The 19,399-nt window shown below is 37.1% G+C and overlaps 1 protein-coding gene across 2 annotated transcripts; it reads left to right on the forward strand.

The window, feature by feature from the left end:
* Positions 1-4,301: 4,301 nt before the first annotated feature.
* Positions 4,302-13,512, forward strand: LOC144515150 (cell surface A33 antigen-like). 2 transcript variants are annotated; one of them, XM_078245749.1, is made up of 7 exons: positions 4,302-4,496; positions 5,915-6,084; positions 6,202-6,370; positions 7,245-7,409; positions 9,650-9,766; positions 9,903-10,029; positions 12,246-13,512. In XM_078245749.1, the coding sequence occupies exons 1-7, from the start codon at positions 4,457-4,459 to the stop codon at positions 12,667-12,669; spliced, it is 1,212 nt and encodes a 403-aa protein (XP_078101875.1). In that variant the 5' UTR covers positions 4,302-4,456; the 3' UTR covers positions 12,670-13,512. The 2 variants fall into 2 exon arrangements, with proteins under 2 accessions (XP_078101875.1, XP_078101866.1); XM_078245740.1 differs by having other exon boundaries at positions 4,303-4,496; positions 6,202-6,418.
* Positions 13,513-19,399: the final 5,887 nt, after the last annotated feature.

The following is a 19,399-nucleotide window of genomic DNA, read 5'->3' on the forward strand; positions in this document are numbered from 1 at the left end:
CCTGCAATTACCCAGCGGGTTCCTGTAGAAAGAGATGTCTCTATGGATCCTCAGCGGCCTCAGGATAATACAACTCTTCACAGGTACCAGATATGGAAAAAGGGCTGACAGGCCATCAGCAGGCACTCAAGCTGAGAAATGATCCATGAAAGACCCCTTACAGGTTATCCAATTTACTTCAACAAAGACATTACAGATACAAACAGAGAAACAATGATGACCAGTATCCAGCAGGGTGTAATATGTCCCAGTGAGAGAACATCCTTAATTCCTGTTTATCTCTGTGGTTTGTCAAGAGATGCCAGGCCATTTTACATGCTTTAATTGTATGAGATAAGAAATAAAAGGTGTTGTGGGGTCCGGAGTCATTATGTGGAGGCGAGATAAGACTGCCAGGAGCACAAGACACAAAAATTGGTTTAAGTGTTACAGTACGTAGTGGAGAAGGAGGGGATGAGAAACAGAAAAAGAAACCTGGAGGTGGGAAGGTGGGCTGGGTAAAATACAAACTGTATACACAAAATTATTTACAACAATATATATAAATATTTACAACATTACTGTTCACATATAAGCACACATACACCTGTGCATGGGTAGAAAATGCACAAATCATCATTATTTATTAAGGAAAGGTTACCCTTGAAACACAAAATGTCATGTAAATATCAAGCAAAAGATTAAATGACTACGATCAGAGACTTGCTGCCTAATCTTTCAGCAGATGTTCACAGTTGAACTATCTTTTGTGACAGTGCCCTGACTGTAATGTGGTGTGTCACAAAATGCCATATCGAACCTCTTTTTTAAAGATTTGTTTGTGGCATTTCATGCCTTTGTTAGATAGGACTGCTTTAGACATGAAAGGGGAGAGAGAGAGGGAACATGCAGCAAAGGGCCTCGGGTCAGAATTGAACCCACGACTGCTGCGTCAAGGACTAAGCCTCTGTATAGAGGCACATGCTCTACCAGGTGAGCTACCCAGGAGCCCTGTAGTGAACCTCTTGCACAAAGTTCCACATTATTCTGCAGGATATACAAGCATTTCTTATCTATGTTATCTTAATTTAACAGACCATCGAGGCAGCATGTTACAAAAAAAGAAGCTAATTTGAAAGTTAGTCATATTTAATATCACACTTATGTGATATTAGCTTATATTACGTAAATTAGCTTTTACCTCTGCAATCTGCAAACATTTCTAACAAGCTGTCGGTTGAAGTTTTTATACGGAAACTGTTACAGAAAGTCAAACCACAAACTTTTACCACAACCTTGGGCAAAGAGGCATAATGTTATCGGCACAACCAACTGTCTCAAACTGCACAGATAAATAACATTAATGATGATGACACACATTTTCTTATAGTGTCCCAGTAAGCCATGGCAGTGTGACCGTGAGACACTAATATCGGGACCTTGAAACAGAAGCAGCTAAATGGAATGACAACTTATTTTCACTTGTGTTTTTCCTACTGTGACATGTCAAAAAGTCTTGTGTGAAAAAGGCCTCTTCAGAAGGTTTTCACAGCAGATTTTGTATTTTTTTCTACTTTTCTATAATTAAGTACAAAAGTTGATGTATCATCAAGTTGGGCAGGAACACAATATAATTCTTGCAAAACCTTTCACCTTTCACCAGCTCTAGCCTGCACAAATGTGGCCATCTGGTTTCCAGTGGTTTCAGCTGGCTAATATGCAGAGATGGCAACATTACTCACTTCCCATAGAAGTACAGATACTTGTGTTAAAAAATACTCTGGTAAAGGTAGAAGTACTGATTTAACTTCTTTACTCAAGTAAAAATAACAAAGTACAGGCTTGTAAAGTATTAGTATTAGTAGTATAAGTAAAGTAAAAGTAGCCTTGCGAATGAAAACCATTTTTTATTCAAAGCTACCTGGACCACACAAATGTTACTAGAGTGCAAGCTGAGAAACTTTAGTGGACATGGAAAAAAGGCTCTTTATATGCCATTGCCTACATTTTAAATGGATAGGCCAATAGGCCTGAAAACATCACATATAGGATTATTGTGACAGAGACTGGGATTCCAGGTTAATAAGATGCTGACTGAGTAGCAAGATGTGATTCTGTGAGAATTCACAGATCCAGTTTCTCTTTTTTAATCTTCTCCTTAACATTTAAAGGAATCTACATGTATGTGTGTGTGCTCAAATATGGCTTCTGGAAAGAAAATAACAGATAAAATATGAATTACTAAACAGACATTAATTAAGAGTTAGGCTACAACTAACAACCACTAGATGGCAGCAGCGCATAAGAAATGACCTGACAGCTAGTACATAATAAGTGCTAATAATAATAAATGTAATATGTCACAATTTTTTCAATTGCACACACACAAAAGCACATTCGCCAGGAGTCATTCTCGATGCCTACTATCTCAAACATCTCGCTCAGATAAGGCCAAAAGTTGCGCTTTCAACACAGTCTAATCACCGTTGCTTGCAGTAGCTATGGCGACAACACGTCATGAGTCCAGGAGATCAGATAAGTAAAGTGAGTCGGTACCGCGGCGGCGGTCTAGTCTCTCCTACCCGTGTTGAGCGGGCGAGTTCTCACTGTAGGTTCATGGTGATTTTTTGGTAGTCTTGACTTCTCAAAGCGAGACACGCGATCAGGCACACCGAGGGAGAGACCGACGGAGAGAGAGAGAGAGACACACACACACACACACACACACACACACACACAGCCTGGCTACAATTACCACAGTTTTCCCCACTCATCCTGTCTCTTTCTATCGGAGAGAGAGAGAAAGAGAGCCGAGAGGAGGGATCGCTTTTGTGACAGGCTTGGAGAAATAAGCGTCCGGTATGAATGGCCAGGCGCGTTTACATAGGCTATTGTCCGGTTTCATATTCGTCAGTCAACTTTTCAAAATACATTCGGGGCTATAGGCTACTCAAAACATTCGGGGCTGAAGCCCCGGCAAAATCAGCTGACATGATTTGCCGCGAATGAATGCCGCCGAATCTGTTGAGTCCTCTTCTAGTGGTGCGTCAAGTGTAACGTTTATTCCCATCCAATTAGATTGAATTCGGTATTGATTATTGATGACGCGAACAATAATAATGGTAACTCCACTGAAATTATTTGAAACTAAAGTAAAGAGCCAATTTTGTAAAATGTAAGGAGTAGAAACCCGATATTCGTGTTAAAAATGTAAGGAGTAAAAGTAAAAAGGAGGGGGGGGTGTCTAACTGCGTGTCAATCACTGCTCATGCACAGCATTCATTCTCCCTTGTGGGGGGAGGGGCTTAGGAGACCGTTTTGGGCTTTAGCAGAAAGGGGGGAGGGACTGAGAAGTTGTCAATGTTCAATTTTTTTGGCTAAGTCCTGGATCTTCACAATCCTACCTACGGCACCTTTAAGTTTAGAATGTTACCTTTGGACAGAACCAGGCAAGCTGTTTCCCCCTGTTTCCAGTCTTTGTGCTAAGCTAAGCTAACCTGCTGCTGCTTGTATCATTATATTACAGACTGAGAGTGGTATTGATCTTCTCATCTAACGCCCCACCAGAAAACAAATGTAATAAGCGTAGTTCCCAAAATTTCAAACTATTCCTTTATTCACCAGGGGTTGCTGGAATTTCTGCCACATTCTACCCCTGACTGAGGGCATATTTTTCATTTTTTTTATTTTTTTATTTTGAAAGTAAAGTTGTGGTGCATTTAATCATGCAGGCTTGTCCCATTTGTGTGCAGAAGGACGTACAGTCATTCACATCCACTGAGCAGTGCTGTAGTAGAACACAGTGTCTCAAAGAGCTGAGCCAAACAAATCATGAGGTTCAAAGTTTGTGTGTGTGTGTGTGTGTGTTTGCCTCCAGGTGGTAACTCCTCTCCTCGTCAAACCCGTCTGACAGGACTAAACGCTTCATTTGTTCCAACAGCACAGATCCTTTTTTTTTTTTTTTTTGCTGCACCATCCACACACTGTTAACTGTTTGGTTTTATCAATCCCTAAACACCTCTCCTTTCCCTCTCTTTTGCAACATTAAGCGTTATTGTAAAAAGATAATACATAATGAAAATATATGCTAAATGACACTTGTGTTATGGTTTGGTGACACCCTGAACTATAGAGCTCGAGATTAAAATGTCAGATTGTGACACATTTTTGTTAGATTTGGAAACTGCGTTCCAACGTCTCAGGCAATGATGTCCCTACTCAGGAACAGAGGACAAGCTGTCACACGCCAGGTGGGCGGATGAAAAATATTTTCGGGAACCGCAGGTGCTGCAGTGATTGGCTGGGAGCGCTGTCAGTCATCCAGACTCGGCGGGCGCACCCATCGGTCGCAATTTACAAGTCGCTCTAGGGTTTCGGTGCAAACACGCACCAGGCGGCTGGTTCCCTGTTTCATTTGAAAGAAAATTCAGACACAGAATAATCAGTGAGTTAGTTTAAGAAAATTAAAGTGTTGACCATGGACAGGAGGATTTCTACCTTGACTCTGCTGTCTCTGGGTGAGTAGACCTATTCCTGCGAAAAATAATATTCGCTTCTTTCTTTTTGCGCCTTACTGCCACACCCGTTTACGCACCGACAGGTAGCCTACCAATCTGAAACTGAACAGGCCTAGATAACCTGTTTATGCAGGTTAGTGGAAAAGTTACCCTTTCTTCAAAAAAAAAGAATTTAAGCAAACTAAAATTTAGAAATCATGGACGCTCTTGAAATCAACATCAGCAAAATTGCTTTAGACTCGACCTTTTATTGTTTTCCTTTACGCAACCTTATATAATGGTTTTCTAAAATAAGCATGAGACTTGCTTTAAAATTGATGGTTATAATCATGAAAGACTTACAATAACACAAGTAAGGTTTCAATTAACTATTATTTTTCACTTATTTTCTTGATTACTTAAAGCATTTGGTCTAGAAAATGCCCACTACAGTCGACAGACGGTACAAAATGTAAAGATATCCAAAGGGAATCAGTTTAGAGCCGTAGAAGGCTCTGAATACTCACACAGGTGTTTTGAGTTATTCTCTGTGTGTGTGTGTGTGTGTGTGTGTGTGTGTGTGTGTGTGTGTGTGTGTGTGTGTTGATTTCTTTCAGTTCTAAGCATATGTCATAGCAGATTTGTATTGTCTGTGCTGTGCAGGGGTGGAAGTATTTAGTTAAGTAAACGTACTAATACTACACCGTAAAAAAACTCAGTTACAAGTAAAAGTCCTGCATTGAAAATGTTACTTAATTAAAAGTGTATCATCAGGGAAAATGTAGGCTACTTTAAGTAATAAAAGTACTCAATGCAGAAATGTCTTCGCTCCTGCTAATCATTTCAGCTGTACTTGTAGGCCTATATACGGTTGGGTAGTTCAACTTATAATTGTATTTTATAAGCAATATGGAGCCTTTGTGTGCAGACATTTGACTTACATTTTAAAGTAACTAAAGCTGTCAGATGCAGGCAGTCAGGGATGTCGGACTGGGAGTGGAAATGGGACTGAGTACCCAGGGCCCCCATGTGAGGAGGGCCCAAAAAGATGCTAGAATGCATAGCTGTGGATGCAGGGAAGGGCCCATGGAGAATGCCTTTCTACAGGGTCCAGAATTATGTGCCCTGCCCCTTAATGTAATGGAGTAAAAAGTACAATATTTCTCTCTGAAATGTAGTGGAGTAGAAGTAGAAAGTGCCATGAAAAGACTCAAGTGAAATACAAGTACCTCAAATGTGTACTTAAGTAAATATAGGCTACTTAGTTCCATACCACCACTGCTGCTGTGTGTGTGTGTGTGTGGGTGTCAGGGTAATAAGTTATTTGTGCCGATCTGGTTGAGCTGCTGAATCATTCACAGTGAAGGCACATTTTACACACAGGCTGTCATGCAGTCAGATTAACATTACTTTTATTATTCTCTTTTAAACTGTGACAGTGCTGTCAGGTGTTGGTGCCATCCTTGTGACCATCCCTCAGCCTGTATATGAGGTTGCCAGGGGTAATGGTGTCACACTGCCCTGCAGCATTACATTCCAAGGTACTGGTACCCCCAAACAAACCATCGTCACATGGTCTGCTACGGCTGACACACCGGGCGCTCAAGAGGTCAGACCAAAGTACTACAATGTGTTGATGTGTGTGTATGATTCTCTATTATCTACCAGCTAGGAGAACTTTATCTTCGGTTTCTAATGTTTCACTGATGCTCTCGTTGGGTAACAGGCTGATGTCCTCACTTATTATTCTACTACTAATGGTACTGACATCAGTACGATGTATGAAGGCCGGGTGTCCCTGGATGTAGATGCTGCCACGGCAAATGCCAACCTGAAACTGTTGTCCACCACACTAGATGACAACAAGATGTATCGGTGCCATGCCCTGATTCAAGGTGACATTAAGGGCACGCCGGCCGCCATTACACGTCTGGTAGTTCTAGGTAACATTTAATTTGTTTTAAAAAATTTAATTTAATTGTTTTAAAAGTGGGTGAACAGAGTTGTGTATTCCATGTTGTTTCTGGCTTTCCATTCAGCATAATATCAGGTAGTGTATATAGGCCTACTGTAAATATTTTTCATGTGTAAAGCTCCATCAGTATCATGTTAAGCATTTAAGTGTTTTCTAATGTAAGCTATTGCAATACATCATGCTTATAGCACTGAAGTGCAAAAAAAGGCATGTGGAAGTAGATCATCAAACGTCTCTTCCTGTTTTAACCATTTTGCCTCTACTGTTACCAGGTGGCATAGACATGTTACAACACTCATTCTCTATATTGACACTCTAAAAAGAAAATATGTTGTATTCTTTAGGCATTCATACTTTTTTAATATCTAGATTGACTGTGTAGATCACACGTGTCAAACTCAAGGCCCGCAGGCCAAATCTGGCCCCTTGCTAATTTTGATCGGCCCCTATATACATCTAGGTTCACAATACATTTTAGCCCACCTACTTTTTGTCACTTTTCACAACGTTTTTTCCCGCCATCTTTGACGCTTTTTCCAAACGTTTTTGTCGACCAAACTGTAAGTGAGGAGACTGTATGAGACATGCAATCATTCAGTCAAAGATATTTGACTTTTCCCATGACATAAAAGCAATAAACGTGTAAAAATGTCTGGCCCTTGATGTGATTCTCATTTTCTAGTGTGGCCCTTAGGGAAGTTGAGTTTGACACCCCTGGTGTAGATTGACCGAATTACATTAGACATGTTTTATTGTAATTTTTAAGGACAAATTACACCTTGTTTTCTTTCTAGTGGCTCCATCTACGCCCATCTGTACGACCCAGGGAAAGGCAGAGTATGGCCAGAACATCAACCTGACCTGTTTGTCAGCGGAAGGCTCTCCGCCACCCACTTATTCGTGGCAAAGTCTAGACGTCATGAACAAACCTCGTGTTCTACCCCCCAGATCCACCGTCCGTAAGTATCTTTTTTTTTTTTTTTTTTGTCAGGACTATCAATCCTGGAAAATAAATTGGTCAACTTTAAGAGTATAAAGGTTTACTTAGCCTACCTCTGCAAAAGACCGACCATGGTATACAAGTTGGAAGTTTAACTGCCGTCACGAAGGCTTCTAAGTCAAATCAGTTAAAGAAATTGACCAACAGATCCCGTTGCTCTGGACGGAGTCCACTGAAGTATATTAGAAGCACTTTTCTGGTGATGGCTAAGCGTTACTGCGCAGCCTCCAACTGAGCTTGACTATGTATGCTGCGACGTGAGTGTAGCAGGTGCAGATTGACGACAGAAGGATGAATCTGTTGCCACATATTTTAATAAAAAAAAAAAAACTCTGTAATTAACAGAAGAAAGACAATAGAAGTTGCACTGTAGTTTCCACAAGCCTAATGGCTGCCGACATTAACAGACGCTTGTGCAAAACTAAACTCACGTTCTCATCTTAACACAAAATACACTGCATCATTACAGCTGCCCCAGTTACATACTACACAGTGGTTCTAAACACATCAGTTTAACAGATTATATTCAGATATCCATTTCAAACATCTGGCATTGAATAACAAAAAGAAACCTAATCACAACTGCTCACACACCACGCTCGCCTAACAGACATACACGGACTTAACCAGCTAGCTAACATTAGTGCTAGCGTGTGTGATGCTACCGTTTTTAAACTATTAAACACACGTCAAGAAGGCTATTCGCTAATTTAACAACACTAACATATTATCATGTTTCGATTCATAGTGTTATTTACCTGTAATTAACAGAAGAAAGACAATATAAGTTGCACTGTAGTTTCCACAAGCCTAATGGCTGCCGACATTAACAGACGCTTGTGCAAAACTAAACTCACGTTGCTTCTGCGCCCTAGAGTTCACTCTGCCATTTACTGGTCAATGTTGCCGCCTAGTGGCAAGGAGTGCAACTGACTTAAACACTGCTAGACAGTCTTTCTTGCTGTAACTACATGCATCTTAAAATAACAAAAATAATGAGTAGGCGAGTAACTAAACTGTTCTAAATTGTATGGGGGGTCCTATGGACAGCATATATTCAATATTAACATATTAACCTCAAAACCTGGCGCCACATGAGCAACCTGTCTGAAAGTTGTAAGTCTTCTGGTAGCTGTGCCAAGTCAAATCTCAATCATTCCCATTCTTGCAGAGACGGAGAGCGTAGGTAAATGTAAGGAGAGAACATAGGCACAGGCTAATTATTGCTAACTAAAATGCTAGTTAACATTAGTAATTTAACTAAACAGCTAATGTAAGTCAAAACTGCCTGCGAGCTTCTCCTGTACTATACGGTAATTCCTCTACTATGTGACAGTATGTCGCGTGGTTATGACACAATCATTAGCCTATTTTTACAAAAACGCCTGCTACGGAGCCATAACATGAGATACAAGGAAATGGAGCCTTTTATACATTGTCGTGTTTCTTTAGAAATAAACAGTGGACAAATAAAGTCTTTAAACGCTTGAGATGTAAAGTTATTCGCTGTCAAAATGAAGGGCAGTCAATGGAATGCTAATGGCGGGTGAGAGCCAGGTAGCATCAAAATGGCGTCATAGTAGGTACGGGTTGTGGAGAGAGGCTTACCCTCTTGGTCAAATCTCAGCTTGATGTTCAAAGGTGAACCACATGGTGGTGTGTAGCGCTCACAAATCAAGACATTTATTTAAAACACTGATGTTTTGAGGGTCAACACAGTTCACTATTGATTTTCTGAACACCAACAAAGAGTAAGAAGCAAATTTGGTGATTTACAGTAGAACACCTAGCAGCCCCTAACCTTAACCCTTGAATTTGGTTGTTAAAGAAATGTGACTACTGTCAAAAAACAATCTTCTCAGTCCTCTCTTGTGGACAAAAACATTTCATGAAAATGGGATATACTGTATATGGCATTCCTGTATTGCAAGTTGTTTATCAGCCAACATCTAGGCCGATATCAAAATATCTGTGATAAGCTAAGTCTTGTTTGAAACAGTGTTTTTAAACTGTAATAAGGGTTGGTGTGACACTGCATTGTGGTGCTGGATATCAAAAGAAAAATGCAAACAGCACTGATTATTGATTAAGCGCTCTTGGATTTTTTTTTTTTGAGCAGTAGCACAATAATTTGTAGTCTATAAAATAATAACCTCTTTATAGAAGAGATGTGTGTATGACTGCCTCTCTGTCTTTCAGAGGGAGGCATCCTGTCTCTATACAATATCTCCAAAGATACATCGGGATTCTTCATCTGCACCTCAAAAAACAAGATTGGCTCGGCTTCCTACAACCTCACCCTCGCAGTAATGCCGCGTGAGAAAACTTCTTTTAGCAGCGTTTCCATAACTGTCTGGGAACTTAGTATTCCCACTAAACACATCTTTACAACACTGCATTATAATATGCATCCTTTTCTTCTTCCTCTTCTACCAACTCGTCTTCCTTGTAGCTTCCATGAACGTTGCCTCCACTGCAGGAATCATTGGTGGAGTAATCGCTGCGTTGATCGTGCTCATCATCGTCATCTACTGCTGCTGCTGTCGGAAGAAGAAAAAGGATGAGGAATACGCCATGGGGTAAAGTTTTTCTCCCTTAAAAACACACTCACACTGACTGATGAACAAGATGCTGTGATGTGAACGGGGTGAACATCTGATATGGCCCATTCACAATGCTTAAAGGAATAGTTCAGATTTTTTGAAGTGGGTTATGAGGTACTTATCCATAGTCAGTGTATTACCTACAGTAGATGGCGGTCGGCACGCGCACAGTTTGGAAAAGCAGGCAGGAGGTCAAGCACGGAAGCTAAGCAATGTCTGGCTGTGGACGAGGGCAGCAGCGATGTATTTAAGCCACTTAAAGGTTCAGCTAAAAAATGAATATGTGTGTACGCTATATTTGGAATATTGTCACTGCTTTACCTTGCCATTAGACAGCCCTGTTGAAGTTTACGCGAGAGGGACTGAAGCTGTTATCTATGCTCTCGTCAAAGTCACCAGACACCATTGACAAAAACATTTTTACCTCACAGAACATGGGAGATGCTGGGGTCCGTTTCAGGAAGGAGGTTTAACAAACTGAGTGTAACCCTGATCTCTGAGTTGATTTACCCTGAGATGGAAACTCAGAGTTTTCGGTTTCAGAACAGCTGATATGAGTTGGTTCAATCAACTCAGAGTAGGTTCACGCGTGTGCACCACCACCACAATAAAAAGGCAGCATGAATGGAGCCATGATACTACGATTCACCATGGTAACAACCATGAACAAACGGGTCGGCGGAAATACTCATGCGCACATACAGCGAGTTAAAAAAACAACACAGCGGATGCTGCAAAAGAGAGAATTTGCGGGGGATAAAATTGCTGCTAGAGTAAATATTCCAATATAGTGTATATCATATTTAATCATAAGTATAATATTACTGGTGAAATGGCATTAAACCTATAATCTATTTCATTTAGGTGCAATACTGCGGGCGAAAACGTCCTAGGCCTACTAATTCCACTGAGGCTGCAGCACCATCATTAACAGAATTATAATTCATAATCTTTTATTTCAAAGGGTTTACATCGTTCACCTGTAATCCTGTGGAACATCTTTTTAATGGCTCTTACTGGTTTGTGTCCAGGGAACCCTAGAAAAACATTTAAAACACGTTTCAGAGCGAGTCACATTCTTCTGACGGCGCTACGGTGGCTTTACTAAAATGCTCCGCATCACCAATGTTGTAAAGAAAACTGCCTTTTTTTAATAAAAAAATTATGTGACACAAATAATCTGCTGGAACGTAGAGCATGCCCAAGATGGGTGGCGTTAGTGATATGAGGACGGATAAGGTTATGCAGCCTAGGAAGAAAAACGATACCGCTCAAATAGGAAGTTATCTGAAAATTAAAATGTCGGGGCTTCAATATCATCTCCCGACAACACCCTGCGAAGTAAGCAGCTTCTTCATCAACGGGATTGTCGACAAAAGGAAATGCCATGTTTTTAGAAAAAAAAAAGTATGGTTAATAAACCAACACCATTTTTTTTTTTTTATTCATGCCGATAACAAACTGCGCTAAAATGCGCCTGATACAGACTGAATGAATGAATGAATGAATGACTGACTGAATGAATGAATGAGGAAATGAGAGAGCGCTGTGTCAGAGGGAGGAGACTGAGAGAAACTCAAGGTTTCTTGAAGAAAATCTGCTTCCGACCAGGTTAGGTTCACTGGCTCAGTTACCATAGTAACTGACTCTGAACGGTGAAGTTACCTCCCTTTCTGAAACAGAAAACCCAGAGTTTCCCTCATCTCAGGGTTAACAAACTCAGTTTTCACTAAACCTGCTTTCTGAAATGGACCCCTGGTCTACCGCTGCCTGGTTCAGTTTGTTTGTTTTGTTAGTACCTCAACCTTTAAAACACAAATGTCACACAACGTAAACTAATTACTAACCGATCGAGGCAGGTGGTCGAACATAGGTGTTCGAACATATCGGGGCTTTTAGGTTAATAGACAGAGTACAAGAGTACAACAATAACCTGTCAATATCTGATACCAAATATTAAATGCCCAAATGTTATTTATATAAGACTTGGCTTTGTTTTTGTTTTTCTTACAAGAAAATCTTGTGCTGCCACATTTCTTTAGCAAGAATTGGGAAGCCCAACCAAAACAACACAGCTGAGGTGGTTTCTAGGCAACTATGGTGGAAGCTTTGTTCCAGGTGTTGCCAAGGAAACACAAATGAAGACCGTTCACACACAAACAACAAACATGACTTATGTGTTTACGTTCCAGAGTTCGTGAGGAGGAGGAGGAGGAGGAGGAGGAGAGGGAAACTTTCAAAGAGCCGGTTAGAAACGGTGCGAGTCCCCGTGCCGATGGGCAGTTGGACGCCCGGGGCTCTGACTCCAGTGTGAGGAACCCTGTTGAACTAAGTCAACGCGACTACAAGAACCGCAAGGATCTTGACGACCGCCGCAGCGACTACGACGACCGCCGCAGCGACTACGACGACCGCCGCAGCGACTACGACGACCGCCACAGCGACTATGATGACCGCCGTGAAAGGTACAGTGACCGCAATGAGCGCTATGACGACGATCCTCGCTACGATGACCGCAGAGACCGTCGTATTAATGACGACCGCTATGATGATCGCAATCGTGACAGACCAGCTGTGCCAGCCAATAAGCCACCGAGGAGGAACTACGACGACTAAAGCCTCCAACATGTATCGGCCATCATCTCCATCTTCTGTCTCCTCCATTGACTTTACTCCAATGGCAGCCAGATACATCACACTCAGGGTGTGGCCTGGTTGGCTCAAACAACATTTTTGCCTCCATGGCTCTTGTTTTGAAATAATTGGCTCAAACACCACAACTATACTAGAATTAAGGGGAAGCATAATCCGTGCTTTCCTTTTGAGGAAAGATTAGTTTGTTTTAAAGAGCTGTGTAATACAAAAATTAGGTGGTATTTTAGCTTTATACTCACAATGTTGGCATTGTTACATAAGAATGCAAGGCCTTGTCTGTCTGTTTTGATTTGAGTTGTATTCTGCTGTTGGGTGTAACTAGTGGTAGTTTTTTAGGAAGCTACCTCCACACTAAATAAAAGGGCTTTCATTTTTTGTCTTTTTTACGCTTAATAGGATTATTTCTGTTTGAGTTAGCTAATGTCTATCCTTTTATAGATACAGATATTTAACCAGTTTTAATGTCCTCCATTTGGTTTTTTTTTTTCTTCCTCTGATTGTTGGGATTGATAATTTCACCACAAATCTATTTTTAAATGAATGAATAAATGTCTACATTTGGAATGTAAATCTCCTTTTGCCATGCCACCTTCAAAGATGTTTTATATTGAATTATTTTGTAAAGAGCTTTATGTTGAAATGCAATGGAATTAAACAATATAGCCTACATTACAAATGGTATTTTATCTCAGCAGTAGTAATGTTACCAGTTTTATAATGGGATTTGTGTTGCGAAACATTGTGTGCATTCTAATCATGAAATATGCTGTACAAATAAAGCTGAAATAAAATGAACAAAACTGCTTTTTGCAAATGCATGAATTCTGAACACTAGATGGCAACTTTACAACTGTTCTAATATAATCACGACATTGATAAATGTGGGGTAAAGACAAATATATTATTACTACTAGTACCAGTTGTAGTATTAATTATTGTCATTTGGTGGATTCAGTTCGTCATAAACTTTTATTTGTCGTTAAAAATGTCCTTCCCTCCATCACCGCCACCATCCATCGTCTGGAAAGAGCGTCTCTGCGCCTCCCTCCCTGTTGCGTTACACAATGCAGCTATTGCCTAATATGGGATCATTTCAGACCTCAAAATAAGATTATAACATTTTTAAATACGATAAAGACCGATAGGATACTACCTGTGCTTTATTATTAGGCTAGGCTACTAACAAGTAACTTGCAATGCATTTGTTTCCCCATTCAGACTGAGAAAACTTACACTTCCCCCTCTTATTTAACCGGCAAGCCTTATCAAAACATAGGCTGCAAGCTTTTAGTACAGCAGCACCGGGCAATTCCAACTAGACTATCACTGAGTCTTCCTCTAGGCCTATGTGGTTTCCCAGGCTTCCAGTAGGTGTGGAACGGTACTGAAGTCACGGTTCGGTTCATACCTCGGTTCAGACATCACGGTTCGGTACAATGGAGGGAAAAGCAAAACAAAAATGCAGAAGGCAATTTATTTTATTGTGCATGTCTCAGGCTGTCCACTGAGCTAGCTGTAACAGCTTGAAGTGTACAAAGTAGGATTGTAAACAGTAGGCTTAACAATAAGTAGGCCTACCCTGCATCATATCCAGACTCCATCTGGAACTTGTAAACAAAATAAGACAATCAGTTAGCCTACTAGTGTGATATGGGAGACAAGCGCTGCTCTCATATGTGAATGCACAGAGCAGGGGTGTTTAAAGAGCAGTTTTGGTGTTAGCATTACACGCTAATAGTGAAGCTAACAGCGGAGCTAACGGCGGAGCTAACAGCGGAGCTAAGAGCTAATGGTGGAGCTAACAGCTAATACCGGAGCTTAAATGTTAAATCTAAATGTTATATCTAAATCTAAATGTTAAATTTATATCTAAATGTTATATCTAAATCTAAAATATATATCTATATATATCTAAATGTTAAATCTAAATGTTATATCTAAATCTAAATGTTAAATTTATATCCAAATGTTAAATGTTAAATCTAAATGTTATATCTCAATCTAAATGTTGAATTTATAGCTAAATGTTAAATGTTAAATCTAAATGTTAAATCTAAATGTTAAATCTAAATCTAAATGTTAAATCTATATCTAAATGTTAAATGTTAAATCTAAATGTTATATCTAAATCAAATGTTAAATTTATATCTAAATGTTATATCTCAATCTAAATGTTGAATTTATATCTAAATGTTAAATGTTAAATCTAAATGTTAAATCTAAATGTTAAATCTAAATCTAAATGTTAAATCTATATCTAAATGTTAAATCTAAATGTTATATCTAAATCTAAATGTTAAATTTATATCTAAATGTTATATCTAAATGTTAAATCTAAATGTTATATCCAAATCTAAATGTTAAATTTATATCTAAATGTTAAATGTTAAATCTAAATGTTATATCTAAATCAAATGTTAAATTTATATCTAAATGTTAAATCTCAATCTAAATGTTGAATTTATATCTAAATGTTAAATGTTAAATCTAAATGTTAAATCTAAATCTAAATGTTAAATTTATATCTAAATGTTAAATCTAAATAGTATATCTAAATCTAAATCTTAAATATATATCTAAATGTTAAATGTTAAATCTAAATGTTATATCTAAATGTGTCGCCAAGTGTAAAGCTAAATATTTTGAAAATATTCAAATCCCCAAGGAAACCACGCCCACTGCAGTGGCTTCAAATCGCGCTGCACCCAGTGATGCCCCAGCAAGGGGTATCTCTGCTGTAGCCAATGGGTACTTGGAAAGATTGTGGAGCAGCTTAACTAATCAAAATAATAATTGAATTATGATTGATTTAAAACAATATATCAGCTAAAACAGCTCAACACATATGTTAAAACATATAGCAAAGTAATCAATGGTAGAAAAAAATAGCTAAAAGTGGCCTACTGACTTAAAGTAGACTTTTGAAACATTAACCACACTTCAAGTAAAAGGTCTAGTTAGTAGAATTTCTGACCAAACCAACCTAAATGTTTACAGTTCAATTGCATGAAAATGTAAGAATATTCACTTTAATATGATAAATAGTGTGAACACATTGGGAATTGATAGGGCGGGTTATGTGAGTTTATATGACAGGGCTGTGGGGGAACCTCAGACCAGAAGGTTTGGAAAGCACTGATCTACAGTATTTTATATTATTGACCGACCGGTATATTACATACATGCCTTAATAGTTGTGTTCATCACAATACCGTTGTTTGAATTACATATCTCCGTGTGTGACTAACATCATCCTTCCCAAGCAATCTAACATTAGCCCAGCATGGATAAAGTCCAGCTATGCATCCAACATATTCATCCGAACACAACTAAAATGTCACAATCCAGCCACTTGTAAGAAGTTTGTAATACTGGTTACATAGCTAGTTATTGTGTTTTATTAACCTTAATTCTGTTTGCCAAGGCTATATTTTATTGGCTTACAAAGTAGCTATCCGTTGCTAACGCTAATGTTAGCTAGCTAATTTATGTCAAAAAGCAGTAGCTAACTAATGTTACTGCCAATATATGGTTTCATTGTAAGACAGTGTAAACACATGACAACACTTTACGAATCTTACAACACCTCTCTGGTCTCTAGTGAAATCATATCTTGGCAGTAGTTAGCTAACGTTTCTGCTTTTTGAGATAAATTAGCGTTAGCAACGGATAGCTCCTTCGCAAGCTAATATAGCAACATAATTCAGGTTAATAAAATACGGTAATGTAACCAAAGTATTGACCTAGCTAACTTAGCTAGTTACAGTGCTGCGAGGTCTGTTCAGATGACATGTCGGCTGCAGTGTGTGAGCTAGATCGCTTGTGAAGGATGAGTCAAATTAACGTTAAACACACAAGGAGATATGAGTCAAACAAAACAACGGCATTATAGTACACACAAATATTAAGACATTTCTGTGATATAAGTCCAAAATACAAAATACTGACCGAAATGTGTTTTAATCCAGTAACATTAGTCGAACAGTTCCACTGTAGTCAGTATTTACTGTACCAACAAGTGTTGACTGAAAATTGTGGTGCAGCGCGATTTGAAGCCACTGCAGTGGGCATGGTTTCCTTGGGGATTTGAATATTTTCAAAATATTTAGCTTTACACTTGGCGACACATTTAGATATAACATTTAGATTTAACATTTAACATTTAGATATATATTTAAGATTTAGATTTAGATATACTATTTAGATTTAACATTTAGATATAAATTTAACATTTAGATTTAGATATAACATTTAGATTTAACATTTAACATTTAGATATATATTTAACATTTAGATTTAGATTTAACATTTAGATTTAACATTTAACATTTAGATTTAGATATAACATTTAGATTTGGATATAACATTTAGATTTAACATTTAGATATAATATTTAGATATATATTTAAGATTTAGATATAATATTTAGATTTAACATTTAACATTTAGATATAAATTCAACATTTAGATTTAGATATAACATTTAGATATAAATTTAGATTTAGATATAACATTTAGATTTAACATTTAGATTTAACATTTAGATTTAGATTTAGCATTTAGATTTAGATATAACATTTAGATTTAACAGTTAACATTTAGATTTAGATTTAACATTTAGATTTAGATATAACATTTATATATATATATAATTTCTGTCTGAAATGTGAGGAAAATGCGCTAAATGTGAGGAAAGTGACATTTAGATATAAATTTAACATTTAGATTTAGATATAACATTTACATTTAACATTTAACATTTAGATTTAACATTTAGATTTAGATATAACATTTAGATATACATTTACATTTAGATATAGCCTAACATTTAGATTTAACATTTAACATTTAGATATATATTTAACATTTAGAGTTAGATTTAACATTTAGATTTAACATTTAGATTTAGATATAACATTTAGATATAAATTTAACATTTAGATTTAGATATAACATTTAGATTTAACATTTAACATTTAGATTTAACATTTAGATTTAGATTTAGCATTTAACATTTAGATATAAATTCAACATTTAGATTTAGATATAACATTTAGATTTAACATTTAGATATAACATTTAGATATAAATTTAACATTTAGATTTAGATATAACATTTAGATTTAACATTTAGATATATATTTAACATTTAGAGTTAGATTTAACATTTAGATTTAGATATAACATTTAGATTTAGATATAACATTTAGATATAAATTCAACATTTAGATTGAGATATAACATTTAGATATAAATTTAACATTTAGATTTAGATATAACATTTAGATTTAACATTTAACATTTAGATATAAATTTAGATTTAGATATAACATTTAGATTTAACATTTAGATATAATATTTAGATATATATTTAAGATTTAGATATAATATTTAGATTTAACATTTAACATTTAGATATAAATTCAACATTTAGATTTAGATATAACATTTAGATTTAACATTTAGATATAATATTTAGATATATATTTAAGATTTAGATTTAGATATAATATTTAGATTTAACGATTAACATTTAGATATAAATTTGTCATTTAGATTTAGATATAACATTTAGATATAAATTTAGATTTAGATATAAAATTTAGATTTAACATTTAACATTTAGATTTAACATTTAGATTTAGATATAACATTTAGATTTAACAGTTAACATTTAGATTTAGATTTAACATTTAGATTTAGATATAACATTTATATATATATATAATTTCTGTCTGAAATGTGAGGAAAATGCGCTAAATGTGAGGAAAGTGACATTAATTAATTTGCACGCAAGTTTTATTTATTTTTATACCGTGTATTCTCCGTGTAAATTAATGTACCGGACCGAGACACCTGTACCGTTTCGGTTCAATACGAATACATGTACTGTTCCATGCCACTGCAGTGGGCATGGTTTCCTTGGGATTTGAATATTTTCTAAATATTTAGCTTTACACTTGGCGACACATTTAGATATAACATTTAGATTTAACATTTCACATTTAGATATATATTTAAGATTTAGATTTAGATATAATATTTAGATATATATTTAAGATTTAGATATAACATTTAGATTTAACATTTAACATTTATATATATATATATATATATATATATATATATATATATATATATATAGGGTTAATCATTAATGTGTTAGCATTAACGTTAACGTTACTTCCAAACTTAAATCTGAGTTAAACAACCTGTTATGGTTACACCACATACTGTAGTTGACTCCATCTGTTCCCCTGTTCTTCTTACCTGTCAGACAAACGATTAAAATCCACCATTTTCCACAAAACATTTTCCAAGTCCTGCAGGTGAAGTTCATAAAAGTTTTCTGATGAACGTCTAACGTTACTTCTTTTCCCTTTAGTCTCGTCCCTGGACGATGTTTCAGGTTCACACACCACCCGGACAGTTACTAGGCTCGTTAGAGATGAGCTGCCCCTCGCCTGTAATGTGGATGAGAGCAGGCGGCAGCAGCCGGGGGCGGTGACAAAAATCCGCTGTCAAGTCGGACACGTTTTCCATCAGCCTTCAAAGCATATAAAGGAAGTCACAAACATGTTTAGCTACATCCTGTTTGACACAAATTTTCTCATTTACTGCCCGCGTCAACAAAGCTTTTATTCTGGAAGCCCTTGCCGTAAAACCTGAGTTTTATTTTGACAAGCTTGAC

This window comes from Sander vitreus, chromosome 1 (genome assembly GCF_031162955.1).
Source record: "Sander vitreus isolate 19-12246 chromosome 1, sanVit1, whole genome shotgun sequence".
Lineage (NCBI taxonomy): Eukaryota > Metazoa > Chordata > Actinopteri > Perciformes > Percidae > Sander > Sander vitreus.